The 14,310-nt window shown below is 50.8% G+C and overlaps 1 protein-coding gene across 1 annotated transcript in view; it reads left to right on the top strand.

Moving 5' to 3' along the window:
* Positions 1 to 5,285: 5,285 nt before the first annotated feature.
* Positions 5,286 to 14,310, top strand: part of MED26 (mediator complex subunit 26) — a 55,154-nt gene continuing 46,129 nt past the window's right edge. The window contains exon 1 of the mRNA XM_017501195.2: positions 5,286 to 5,649. Within this exon, the coding sequence (XP_017356684.1) occupies positions 5,578 to 5,649 (72 nt within the window). The 5' untranslated portion in view covers positions 5,286 to 5,577. The remainder of the gene's footprint in view (positions 5,650 to 14,310) is intronic.

Here is a 14,310-nt window from a genome sequence, read left to right as displayed (position 1 = left end):
TTTTTTTTTGAGACAGTCTCACTGTGTCACCCAGGCTAGAGTGTAATGTCGCCATGTCAGCTCACTGCAACCTCTGTCTCCTGGGTTCAAGTGATTCTTCTGCCTCAGCCTTCTGAGAAGCTAGGATTATAGGCGCGTACCACCATGCCTAGCTAATTTTTGTATGTCTAGTGGAGACAGGGTTTCACCATGTTGGCCAGGCTGGTCTCTGACTCCTGACCTCAGGTGATCCACCCACTTCGGCCTCCCAAAGTGCTGGGATTACGGGCCTGAGTCACCGTGCCTGGCCAGCTTGTTGAATTTCTACGTGTGTGTACACCAGTGAGGTTACCACTCATTGAGGCTTAGATTGCCGTAGCACCCACAAGGCTTCCTGTGGCGCCTTCTAATTCATAACCTTCTAATTCAATTGCAAGGAATTGATCACAGTTTATTTACATACTCCCTATTGCTGGGCACTTACATTGCTTCCAATCTTTCACTCTTACAAACAGTGCTTCAGTGAACTTCCTTGTATATACACATTTGTCTACATCTGATTGCCTCCTTCGGGTAAATTTCTAGAAGTTGTGAATTTCAGTACACTCATACCCAGTGGGTCAGAGGGTATGAACTTATTGAAATGCTCCCAGTTGGCAAGGCGCGTGGCAGGGTGTGATGGCTCAGGCCTGTAATCCCAGCACTTTGGGAGGCTGAGACGGGCGGATCAGCTGAGGTCAGGAGCTCCAGACGAGCCTGGCCAACATGGGGAAACCACATCTCTACTTAAAATGCAAAACTTAGCTTGGCGTGGTGGAGCGCGCCTGTATTTTCAGCTACGCAGGAGGCTGAGGCACAAGAATCACTTGAACCCGGGAGGCAGAGGTTGCAGTGAGCCGAGATAGTGCCACTTTACTTCAGCCTGGGCAACAGAGCGAGACTCTGCCTCAAAAAAATTAAAAAATGCTCACAGTTAATTACTTTTTCCTTCCTTGGTGCCTCAGTTGTGCTGTGTTTGTACAGTGCAATGAAAGTATTGTATTCATGAATCCCCCCAACCAGGTTCCAGGGCTTGGCTTCAAAACTGGATTCTCAGGAGCAGGTATCCTTTGTGTATCCCCATCCCTACTTGAAGATGTGATAAAAAATTGAGTTATTCTGGCTGTCTTTGACACGTCAGGGTTAGTCAAAGCCGATTTAAATTGGTTTCACTTTAAAGTAAACAGGACTTATTGCAAAGCCAAGCAGAACTATGAAACTCATCTCTAGGTACTTCTGAGGTAAATGATACGGTTGAATGAGTTCGTATATGAGAAAGGGTTTTAAAAATTCTGCCAGTCTGTTAAACCCAGAGCAAACATAGGGGTCAAAGTGGGGTGGTTGTTTTTGTGACACCAGCTTTTCCTGTTAATCCCTGGAGCCCTCACATCCCTTATTAGGGTAAGTTTAGTAACCCTGTGCTCTAAATGGCCTCTCAGGGGCTTGCTTCTGAAATGTCTGAGCGCATTCCTGCTGTTGCTTCTGGCTATCAAAAGGTGTCGCTGTGGAAGACTGGTCCTGTACAGCTGTGTGAACCTGCCTGAGCACTGCTTCCTCTACAATGCTCTTGTATATCCCAGTTCCTGCTTAGGCCACAGAAATGAGTCCAGGGAGAAGGATTCTCCTCCCTTGCTGTCCAGCTTGGCTGAAGATGCCCTGCAGCTGACCTCCTGACACTAAGTTTTTTGCCTGTCTTCGTGTGGCAAGAGCAAGTCTTGGACTGTGAGCTACTTCCTCTCCCTTTCATTCATTCATTCATTCGAGACAGAGTGTCACTCTGCCTCCCAGGTTGAAGTGTAGTGGCACAATCTTGGCTCACTGCAACCTGTGCCTCCCGGGTTTAAGCAATTCTCCTGCCTCAGCCTCCTGAGTAGCTGGGATTACAGCCGCATGCCACCACGCCTGGCTAATTTTTGTATTTTTAGTCGAGACTGGGTTTCACCATGTTGGTCAGGCTGGTCTCGAACTCCTGACTTTGGGTGATCTGCCCACCTCAGCCTCCCAAAGTGCTGGGATTACAGTCATGAGCCATTGCGCCCGGATCTTTTATTTATTTATTTCTATTTTATTTATGAGACAGAGTCTCACTCTGTCAGCCAGGCTGGAGTGCAGTGGTGCGATCTTGGCTCACTGCAGCCTCCACCTCCTGGGTTCAAATGATTCTCCTGCCTTTGCCTCCCAAGTAGCTGGGATTACAGGTGCCCACCACCATGCCCAGCTAATTTTTATATTCTTAGTAGAAATGGGATTTCACCATGTTGGCCAGGCTGGTCTCAAACTCCTCACCTCAAATGATCCACCCACCTCGGCCTCCCAAAGTGCTGGGATTATAGGTGTGAACCACTGCAGCCAGCCCTTCTGCTCCCTTTTTGGGGTTCCCCTCACTAAGAGGTAAGGCAGCTTTTTCCAAGCACAAAAGGACATTCCAAGCACAAAAGATCTTGTTATACTAAAATACTGTAAGGGACCTGTCATTGAGGAAGGACCATTACAGCAAGAGGAGTAACGCCGCATATTTGCATAACTGACAGAAGCCATGGCAAGGATGTTTCAATGCAGAAACTTGGCTAAGTGAACTGCGGTATCTACCCTGGACCTAAGAGAACTTGCTAACACTTTCAAGACTACTATTCAATGGCTATCTGATTTAATCTTTGCCATTACAAAAGCACCCTTTAATAAATATTAAATATGGAATAAAATTAAATACGTATCTGTGTGTTTTATGTACCCTGATGTATATGGTGTTATATTTTATGAAGTGTTTCATTCATTCCAGAAATAGCTATTGAGACCCATAGTGTACCTGATCTGTGGGAACTGAAATGCATTCGTATGTCTGGGTGTGTGTGTACAGCTACCATGTATTTGATGAAACTTTGATTGACTTACTCCACAAATAATGATTTTCTACCGGGGATACTAAAAAGAGACAGTGCCCTTCAGGAACTCAGTCATATTAATGCTTCTTAGTTTTTGGAACACAGGTAAGTTGAGTACTTTGCAAATGTTCATTTATTTATTTATTTTTTGAGACATAATCTTGCTGTCACCCAGGTTGAAGTACAGTGGTGTGATCTTGGCTCACTGCAGCCTCCGCTTTCTGGGTTCAAGGAATTCTTGTGCCTCAGCCTTCCCAGTAGCTGGGATTACAGGTGTATGCCACCATGCCCAGGTAATTTTTGTATTTTTAGTAGAGATGGGGTTTCTCCATTTTGGCTCCACAGGACTCGAACTCCTGACGTCAAGTGATCTGCCCTTCTCAGCTTCCCAAAGTGCTGGGATTACAGGCGTAAACTACCAGGAGTGAGCCACCGTGCCTGGCCCCCAATTTTTGTTGTTTTTGTTTGTTTGAAGCTGAGTCTCGCAATGTTGCCCTGGGGAGTGCAGTGATGCGATCTCAGCTCACTGCAACCTCCGCCTCCCAGGTTCAAGCAATTCTCCCACCTCAGACCCCTCTAAGTAGCTGGTATTACAGGGGCGTGCCACCATGCCCGGCTAATTTTTGTATTTTAGTAAAGATGGGGTTTCACCATGTTGGCCAGGCTGATCTCAAACTCCTGAGCTCATGTGATCCACCCACCTTGGCCTCCTGAAGTGTTGGGATTACAGGTGTGAGCCATGGCCCAAATGTTTCTTAAAATAACCTGACCCATGCAAAATAAATTGTCTCCTATGTAATCCTTTATTTAAAAAAAAAAAAAACTGTACATCCGAGTTAGACATTAAGAGAGGCAGGACGGCAATATGCCTGAGGGAGGCTTTGTTTATTTTGCTTATCAGAAATGAGATAAAAAATTATCTCCGAATGGGCCAGTTTCCAACTTGGACCGTGTACACCATGTACACCCAGCACCACATTCTGGGTGGGACGGGGGTGGGAGCAGTAAATTACGAGTGTTTTTAGCCCGTGTTGCTTTTCTCCTCCCAAGTGTGATGTAAAACTTTTCACATGTGCAGGAGCACGCAACCATAGCCACGTGCAGAAGCAGCCGTTTTTGCAAATGAAAATACTTCCCAGAAGCATAACAAATACAAGACTAACAGGTGTCGGGCAGATCCAAGACACACATGTGGTTCTCATCAGCCGTCTTCCTCCTGTTTTAAATCTAGGTCTTCCTGTAACAGCGGGAAAAAAAAGATTTTCCCGAGGCCGCGGAGCTTGCCTTTGCACCCCGTCTCACAAAGCATTTCCAACAGAGCTCCCAGAAAGAGGGGAGCAATTACAGAAGGCAGTAAATAGGGTGGAGGGAGGAAGGGCGCCCTTAAACTTGACATCTGCTGTTCTGGGCTTAACCCCGAAGTCTGGGTGATCTTGAGCCTCAGTTTCCTCTTGTGGGACATGTTTGGTTCCGAGAATGAGGGTCTCAGTTTTACAGCATCTCCAAGCAGAGGTGGGTGGAAGGGTCTTTCAATCACGGGGTTCTCCGCCTGTGGGGGGGGGCGGGGAGACTGTGTCCCCCCAGGGGACGGCGGCAGTGACTGCAGGCTGGGGGAGGGTGGCCAGAGATGCCGCTCAACTTCCGACAGATCGGAGGGCCCGCCCCGACGACAGAGCGATCCCGCCCAAATACCAGTGGTGCAGAGGTGGAGAAGCCGCGGTGGAGACGCAGGTTTGCAACCTCCGGCTTTCCGGCGTTCCCAGCTAGTGGGGGCGGCTCCTGCCAGAGGCGCTTTGCTGCTTCACGTTTCCGCGATGGGGGTCGCACGTGGCCGTGCAGGCCCCCCGCCCCGCCACCACACCCACTCCCACACCCTCTGAGGGGCGGGGGGGTGGCCGCGGCGACATCCCCGAGCCCCTCCGATGACCCTTCGGGGCGCAGAATCACAACGTGAACGTCTGGTTCCCTCGCCCCCTCAAAAACTCGACAGCTGCTAAGCCTGCAACTCCCGTACCCCAGTCACGCGCCAGGAAGGGTCTCCCCGAGAAAGGATTCTCCCGTCGCCCTCCCCACCCTGAGGTAACCGCCGCGAGCGTCAGGGTTCAAGGACTTCGCGCGCGCGCTTCCGTCGGAAAGCCCCGCCCCGTGACCCGTGCCGGGGCGGGGCCTCTAGGCAGCGACCGTTGCCCCGCCCAACCTCCTCCCAACGGCTGCCTTGGCTGGGCGGTGGGGCGGGGCAGCACGGGCGGACGAATGCGCCTGCGCGCGCGTGCGCGCTGGTGAGGGGCGTGAGCGCGGGTTGCCCCGCCCAGGCCTGGCGTCTCCTCCAGCCCCATCTCCCAACCTCCTCAGCGTGGCGCCGACGCTGCGTGCGGCGCTGACTACCCAGAGTACTCCGCGCGGGGGCAGCTCACTGGAGTTTGGTTCTCGAGGCGGCGGCAGCAAGCGGCGGCGGCTCCGGCAGCTCCTCCTCCTCCTCCTTTGGTGGCGGCGGCGGCCCGGGACCGAGACCCGGCCCCGGCTCCCCTCTCCGCCACCCCGCGCGCCCCCAACTCCCCCGGCGCCGTGGGGAACATGCGGCTCCGGCTCCCGGAGGCCGGCGAGTGAGTGACCCCCGTCCCCCGCCTCAGCCCGCCCGCCCGCTGGCCCGGCCGCAACCCCCCGCCTCGCCCAGGCAATGACAGCGGCTCCGGCGTCTCCGCAGCAGATCAGGGACCGGCTGCTGCAGGCCATCGACCCCCAGAGCAACGTAAGTACTCGCCGCGCGAGCTGGGTCGGAGGCCGCATGGGCCCGGGACCCTCCCCCTCTCCTGTCCCTTTCGCCCACCGGGCTTCGGGGGACCCGTCTGGCGCCCACCTCCCTTCGAGGGCCGCTGCCATCCCTGCCTTTCGCTCCTCGGGCCCGTGCCGGGGGCAAGTTGGGCAGCCCGGCAACGCTCGGTACGTGAGGCCGAGGCTTCCGTGCGGCCTGGGCGGAGGAAGCAGACGGGGGGCTGAGGCTAGAGCTTTTCCCCCTTTTCTGCTCCAGCCCTACGACCCTGACTGCTCTGGACGAAGCTCCCCTGCCTCGCCCTCCCTCCGGGACCCGAGACCCCCGGGAAGCCCTCCCGGAGCGGGGGAGGGGAGGGAGTAGGTCTGTGAAGCAACTGGTGTCCGGGGTATGACTCGGGGAACCTGTGTCTCTCATTTCTCGGCCTCCTGGGCGATCAGGGAAGTCCTTGTTCCCTCTCCTCCCGGCTGGCAGCACCTTCCCGGCTTCGCACAGAACCCCCAGTCTGTTTTGCGCCTGGCGGGGTAACCAGGGTACGTGGAGAGTCTGTCTCCGTTCTGTGACTGGACATGCCTTTGCCAAAAACACTCTTGGGGTCGCTGCCGACGACAGATGATCGCGGGGAGGGTGGGATCCTTCCTGTTGCCTTTCTGGGCCTAAGTACTCATTGCGTCTCTGACCAAGCCAGAGCTCCATTTTTTGGCTAGTGAATTAAAGAGGACTGTTTCCTCTCCGTTTACCCAAAACCCGTGTTTCAGTCAGCTCTTTCCCTCACCTGGGGGGTCTCGGCTCGGTGGTTTGTGACCCAGACTGTCAGGGTTAACTCCAGGGTGTCACTTCCTCAGGTGCCCCTTGCTGGGGCTACTGTTTGCAGAGGGACCGCCCCCTCCCCCTCCGCGTGTGTGTGTGTGTGTGTGTGTGTGTGTGTGTGTGTGTTGGGGGGTGGGAAGACTGATCTATTCTCATATTTTCTCTAAGAGTTTCTTGGCAGTAGGGGCCATTCTTCCGGCGTCAGGAGCAGGGCAGTAGGAAGATGTGGTAGCATCCAGGTATGAAGTAAGGGTCTGGGAGACCAGGAAGTGGCCATAGGTGGCCATTGTGATCACTTTTTAATATGCTGTGAACGGAAGAAAAAAATCATCTTTGGCTTGGCCAGGTAACTCAGGTTTCTCTCACCATGGGGGTTTTTGCTTTTATTTTTACATGAGCTTGGCTGATTACTCTTAGCAGTATGCTTAACTCTGATGATGTTTTTGGAATGATTCACATTGGCTTATAATACAATTTTTGGTAAAGATTGAAGGGTTTTGAGTTTTTCTAAGGCTCTGGTTGCTGCGACATAAGTACCGCTCTTATCCCTGGTAATCAGGTCCCATTAAAATTGACTTGATGGTAATTGTGTTTAACAAATGTTGTGTTATACATTTTTATTATGACTTTGGGGGTGGAGTGGGCACAAGCTATATAAAACCTTCTAGAATGTCCTTTTTGCAGTAACTGGTGCCACTGCAATTTTAAAGACTGAAATATTAGAGGATAAAACAGGTGACATGAAAAAAATAGCATTGGTGACTTGTGCATCTTTTGTGGAGTCAGAAGGTAATTTTTTTGAATTTCACGTGCTCGCTTCTCTTTGGGAGGGTCGGAGAGGTTGCTGAGATATTAGCACTGATCCTTAATGCCACCTCAGGGAGCTTTGGGATCAGGCAGTGTTGTAGATTAGGTTACCCCAGTGACCTCAGGGGTTCCACTGTTGTGTAAGGCTCTAATCTAAAGGGTTCCTTGAGGCAGAAGAGAGAAAGGAGGAGGGAACACACCTTCATTTTGTGTGTCTTAGCATATGCAGAAATGTTATATAGGCAGGTCCCTGGTTATGTTACCTGGTGTGGAATTTGCATTTCATACCAATTATTTTCGGAGACTCTAGTGATGATCATGGGCAGAGCCCTACTAATATGGGATGGATGGATTTGGGAAATTATCTCTTTATGAGCAGTGAGGAAAGTACCTACGTTGTGAGTGACCCTCTGATCGCCGTTATGGGCCATTTGACAGGACCATTCGATTTGAGCAAACACCATGCAGAAACCCAGAGCTGCGATGGACAGGGTTGCTGGCAGAGGTGGTGGTGAGGACCAGGCATGTCAGTGTGTCTGCAGTTTCTCTCAGATCAGTGTGGGTTCAGGTGAGAGCAGGTGGCTCCAGCACAGGCGCTCCTGGCCCGCTGTCTCCTCTCTGGCCTGCGCAATGATGGACTCCACTGCTGGATATTTAGTTGACACATATTTAAGATGCTCATGGAAAGGGAAAAAAAAAACGGGGACAGTGTTGAAGAGCCAACACTAAAATTAAACCTCTTCTGAGAGAAGCGGCAGAGAATTGTGTCATGTAATGCTTACCTTTATGGACATGCAATTATGGTTAACAAACTTAGCTATTGCTTGCAAGATCAGTGTCAGGAGCTGACCTAATATCCACAAGTATCTGGAAAGTTAAGGAAGTGACGAAGTCATGTTTACCAACCATCCCCTTGACAAAGGAATTCTTAGGAGGAAAATTGTTTCTTCGCTGTAACTTTTAGCCCCTGGAGTGTATGCATTTTTGAATTCCTATAGCAGCAGGCTCACAGTTAATAATTTCTGCCAATTCAGTAATAAAGTAAATCCTCTACTCTCCTTTTCAAAAGGCTACTAACAGTTTTTCAGAGCAGTCAGAGCCTTTCTTTTTGCCGTGCACCCTTTCAGCCCTGGATGTTGAAAATCTCTGAAGTGCAGTGTGTGCGTGATTGTTCCAGCTTCCTCTTGCTGCATTGTGGGTAAAGTGAAGGACCGTGTCTTACTCTCTCGCACAGCAGTCGTAGTGAGCAGTCTCCTCTCAGCAGGTGATTCGGTTCCCATCTGCCTGGGACACTCATCGTTTTGTGGACGTACAAGTTTTATCTTCCTGAGCGGCACTCAAGCTCCTTGGAGATGTTTCATGTCTTGTCTTCTCCCTCTAGAGCAGAAGCGGTAGACACGCTTTCTACTTGCTGCTTAAACCGACTGAATGCTAGCCTCCATCTTGGACCTGTGCCCCAGGAGCTACATTTGAGTGCCATTTTACCAGGAAGCCCTTGTGACCATCTTATGTCCAAAAGTTCAGTCATGGAATCTTCTAGTGCAGAACTTTGGAGACTGAAAGAATCACAGGTGGCTTGAGACCCTGCTCAGTAGAACTGTGAGGAACGCGGATGTTAAGTGATGTTGAACAAACAGGTTTTAGAGGAAAGTTATGGCAGATACTAGATGGTGTACTGCATCCTCATAACAAGCAAAATAACAGCACAGGGCAGGGCTTGCTAGCTGCAGGTGAATGCCCTGTGTTCAGATCAGGGAGATACCTGAGAAGGTCCTGCAGCAAAGAGGGAGCTGAACTATCCCTGGATGCGTGTGTCAGTGCCTCCAGCTGCCAGGATCTGAGCAGGAAACGTCCTTGGGAGCTGCTTTCTTTCTCACAGCTCTTGAGACAACAGAGACCAAGCGGAGGTGACCGAGGGACTCTACAGAGACACAGCAAGAAAGATAACTTTCCTACCTAAGAAATGGAAGGTTAGATGTTGCTTCCCTGGCCTGCCTGCGAGTTTCTTGTCCATGGGGTGGGATTGGGAACTGGTGGTGTATGCACCCCATAAAGCTCCCTCCAGCTCTAAGTTCAGATCCTGGAAGGGACAGCAGAGGCTAATGTGAATTGTCCTAGAAGATTTTTTTTTAAAATAGATTTTTGCAAGGTACGATGTGTGCAGTTTCTCAACTAAGAAAATTCTAAACCAAGGTGTATGCTTTGTTAGTTTGTGTGGCACCCTGTCAGAGTTCTGCTTCCTCCCAAAGGCCTTGTGAGTGAGGGAGCCAGTCTCCCCTTTTGCAGGTGCAGAAGGTAATAGGTGCTGCTCAGTGGGTATCTCCTGGGGCAAGCAGAGGACAAGATGCTTTTGTTTCTTATTGACCTAATGGGAGGTGGTGGAACCAAAGTTAGGGACTTACCCAGAGTCATTAAGTGACAGTGCTTAGAGTCCTTCCAACTTTGAACACCACCACGCTGCCTTGAAAGATGGAGAGATGGCTCCAGAAGAGGCATGAGGGGGCAGCATTTTTTAGCTGGTAAGAAAACTTGGGAAGCCTGTAATGTCCCATACAAGTTTACATGAGAAAACAGCTTGGGGCTGGATCTACCTGTGTTAGGTCTAACAGGTTGATGATACGAGACAGCCTGTCCCATGAACATCTTAAGGTCTCTGTCACGGACAGAATCCTGGGCCAGACCACAGTGTGGCAACTATCAACTGATGTGGAACTTTTCATGAGTCTGTGTGATCAGTTTGCGCTCTGCTTCAAGATTACAGTACTTTTGATGTTAACCTGAAATGCCATTGATTCTACAGAAAAGCAGAATAATATAAATTGCAAAATGGAGAACTCTATATTCTGACCCTATCCAAAATATTAGAGGACCCTAAACCCAAACATGTAGATGCCACCTGACCCACAGTTGCCCAGATTCAGGAACACTTCTGTCTTTCTTCTGTGTCTTGTGGCCAGGACACAGGAGAGGAGCAGCATAGTGTTCTCTGACTTCGGGAAATAGAAAGGTAGCAAGTGTCACCTGTGATACAGGTGTATGTCCTTGTCTGTGACTCGCTGTCTCTCAAGAGAAAGTGGACTTTACTGTCTGTCCTCACTGGGGTTTCTGGGTAGTCCTCAGTCTTTGTTGTCCTAGTCAGAGGTCCCAGAGCCCTGGAGGACTGTCTTAAGACCAGCCTGTGGGCAGGGGCTTTATCTTGGATACGGATGTAAAAAGGCACCATGGTCACGTCAGCCCCTGGGCAGCCGTGTGAGATGGGACATGTACCTTAAGGGTGCCAAGCCCTCTTAGGTGAAGGAGGACACCTGGGCTCACCTTTTCTTGATTTTGGTGTCTGCAAGCATCTTCTCAGATGGAGCTCCAGTTTAACCAGACTGACTCTAGGTGACTCAGGTAACTACAGTCCAGTGGGAGGGGTCTCCTGGCTACTCCCCCACTGTCATTTTCTGGAAACTGGGTGCTTTGTCACTACAAGTGGTGCTTTTCCTTTGTATAGCTAGTGGTAAGCTGTCGTGTGTCTGCCTGGTCCCTTTGGGGACCAGGAGCTGTTTGTCAGAATGGGTGGCTAAGTTTGTGTCCCAGTGGGTCCAGGAGAGGCAGTGCATTTCATTCCAATGTGTTCTCGCTAGCACCCATGTTTGGAGCACCCTTCCAAAAGTGCTGCTTTTCACTCTCAGAGCAGGGTGTGGAGTTGCCATAGGAATTCCCTGAACCGGGAAGCATCTACTGAGTAAGAAAGAACTACCAATAATTCTGCATGCTGTGTTTAAAAGTATTCTCTGAGTGGATTCCATGTCATGGGAGGCAGTACAATTACGTTTCAGTCATCAACTGATTAGCAAGTGCTTATGTGCTGGGTATAGAGGTTGCGCACCTGAAGATGCCCATCCCCTGCGCCCAAGGGACCTGGGGCCTCATAGGGAAGAGGGCAGATAGAGCATGTACATGGACAACCTGGGGTGGGGTGCAATGGCTTGTGGGATCGGCAGTCAGGGATGGCCTGATGGTGCTACAGGTCTCAAGTCCGAATGGAACAATTCTCCCCATGCCTTATTTGAAAACGGTTGAGAATTCTTAAGAATATGAGATGCTTTCTTAAGTATATTCTGTCATCCAGGTTTTCAGAATAAGTTCTGTAGTCAGGCTGGCAGGGACTTCTTGCGTTGTCTCTGGCATGAGGAATAGTAAGTCATCGGGCAGTTTGCCCTCTCTGACATGGGATGGGGCAGGGGCAGATGTCAAGCTGTGTCTGTGGGTATGGTGTGGGTGTCTGGGCTTGAGAAAATGCGAAGGGCCTTGGGGTAGCATGTCTGTTGGGCTGTTTTTCAGTATTTGGGGTGTTGTACCCTCTGGATTAGGTTTGCTCTGTGTGACTTTTGGAGACAAGCCTAGGGTGAGGAAGGTGAGAGTTCTGTGATGTGCTTAGGGAAGCGGTGGATTATTATCAGAGCTGGCCTGACTCATTCCAGGGGCACTGCAAGGTGGCCATGTGGACATGCTCAGGACCTCTGTATGGGCCCTTGGATTCTGTGACCATCCAAGTACCAGGAGGTCCTGCGATTCTGTATGGAGCCTATTCAAAAGGAGAGGGGTCATGTCAGGTGAGGTACCAGCTGCCCTCTGGGAACTCCCATCCCAAAGATTGCCAGGCAATTGGGGTTAAAGGCCCTTGGATTTTACTGGGACTGCAGCAAAGCTTCCTGGGTTCATCCACTGCAGGAAAATGAATCTTGGAAAGCCTCAGGGGGCTCATCAGGTTTCCCCGGCATGCAGTTAGGCTCCGTCTCCTGTGTGCCAGCAGTGGTGTCTGCTGGGCAGCAAAGGCTGCAAGACCAACAGCCACTGTTTACTGAGTACTTACACAGTGCCAGACACTACTGTGTGGAGTGTCTCGTTAGTTCTTTGATCTACTCCTAGGGTAAGTGTTTCATCTTCATTTAGGGGCAAGGAGAGATTCACCGATTTGTCTGGTATTGCAGACAATGGAACCAGAAGCCCTGGGCCTGAAGCCAGCACTGGGTGGCTGTGATGGCAGGGGGCTTAACTACGACAGTCTTCCCCACATCAGTGGTGCCCAGTGTGGAAGCTGAACTCCATTGAGTCTTCTAAGGTGTATCCTTGCAAACTGAAGTGTTTTCATGTTACATTTTCAATTCCATTCTTCCCAGTCCCTACAACCATTCCCCCTTTAAATTCCTCTAGCCTAGTGGTGCCAAACCGTTTTGAGTATGAGGGTTCATTTTTATCATCAGAAACCTTCTGAAACTTTCACATAACAGGTGTGCTTTGAGTAACTGTTTTAAAGAAAATTCAAGGGCAGAAGCTACTCCTAATCCAGCCGTGCTTTGAAATGAAGTTCTATCTTGTCATCAGAACAGCATCAGTGTAACTCTCAGAACAGCCTTACCTGTATGTGTGTGACACCTGGAATTTGATCTTTGTGCTGCCTCCAGTTGGGGGCTTCCTGTCATCCTTACTGCCTCCCTTTTCTGAAACCTTGCCTGGCTTAGTCCAAGACCATCTCCCTCAGGAACCATTCATCATTTTAAAACCGTGTATTCCTGCTGATAATGGGGCTTGTTGGTTACGTTTTCCATGTGATTGTGAGTGCCCCAGTAGCAGAGCAGGAGTTGCTGCCCAAATATCTAGAACTGCCACAGCATGTGGGTGCCCAAATACTTGGTGCTTTTACTGTGAACAGGGCCAGTTTTGGGAATGGCTGTCAGCGTTACTGAGCACGTCTAGGTGCCAGCAGTTTTCAGCACTTCTGCATTCAAAACACATGAAATCTTTATAGCAGGTGTAGATTAAACAGGAGGCAGGTGCTAGTGAGGAAACTGAGGCTAAGCGGACACACAGCTGGAAGGAGGCTAGGTGGGGTGAGACAGGGATTGGAACACGCCCACCTGCTGTCTGCCTCCCGTGTCACCTGTGAGAGGGCAGTGGGCACATGCTGTGCAGGCACTCCCCTTTCCTGCCTGAGTCCAGCTCTTTATGCCAGCTTCATCTGTACGCTGCTTTTATGCCAGGCTGGGAGGACAGTGGTCCCTGAAATACTCTGTGCTTTCTCTGGAACCGGCTGAGGAAGGGGTATGAGGTGTGTTTTCCTCTTTCTCATCTGTTATTTTTCACTCTAACAGAGAAGGCCACGCTTGATCCCTAGGCACTGTTCAAATGCCACCTCATCTGCGAAGCCTGGGTCCCCTGGGATCCTTCAGCCTTTTTTGGTCATGTGACCAAACATTTGGCATTCCTGGACACACACCTCCCTAGATTTTCATTTGCTGTGGCCAGAAAGTGGGGTGCTGCTTTGTCCAGGCTACACACTGTGGTGGGTCAGCCTCGTGGCTGCTGTGGAGATTGGTCACTCATGTGCTGGGTACACAGCATGGTTTTGTAGGGCGGTGGCTGTGGCTGGCTTGACTCTGGTGGGGGGTTCTGTGGTGCGGGTGTCAGCAGTGGGTGAGTTACTGGGAGGACTCAGGTGCGTGTGACCTGTGGCCCACACTGAGATCCCAGTGGGCTGGCAGCACTCCCAGGCTCTGGCAGTCGCACGGCCTGCTTATGCCTTCAGCTCGGCAGTGTACTCTTCTCTGTTTCCCACCCACACTCCTGGTCACATTGGCTTTCTGGGCAGCCACCTGCACACACTGGGTTTAGGTTCTTATCCCCTTGATGACTTGTTTTGAAGTCCCCCCTTCTAGTCATCAGGTTCCTGGCCCAGCTTCAGTTGGGTGTGGGGAGGTGGCCACATCCTCTTTCCCCCAGGGTGATGTGGTAGTTACCATGGCAGCTAACGGCCCTCCTGTTCTGCAGGCCAGCTCTCCAGAACCCTTTCTAGACTGCCCAACTCCATTCACCTCCTCGGGGCATCTTGCATGGTGCCTAGGCAAGCAGTCGGCAAGCTGGCTTTTCAGCGCTGTCAGTGGGAGATCCGTGATAGTGATGTGAAGGGGTATGAAATAAGAACAGCTTACCCTTTTGGGTGGTAATTGGTTCACGTTGTTTCCTTCCGTGTTCAGT

The sequence above is a fragment of the Cebus imitator genome, unplaced genomic scaffold (genome assembly GCF_001604975.1).
Source record: "Cebus imitator isolate Cc_AM_T3 unplaced genomic scaffold, Cebus_imitator-1.0 Scaffold280, whole genome shotgun sequence".
Lineage (NCBI taxonomy): Eukaryota > Metazoa > Chordata > Mammalia > Primates > Cebidae > Cebus > Cebus imitator.
Note: the sequence above shows the minus strand (reverse complement) of the source record. Positions and strands in the feature narration are given on the sequence as shown.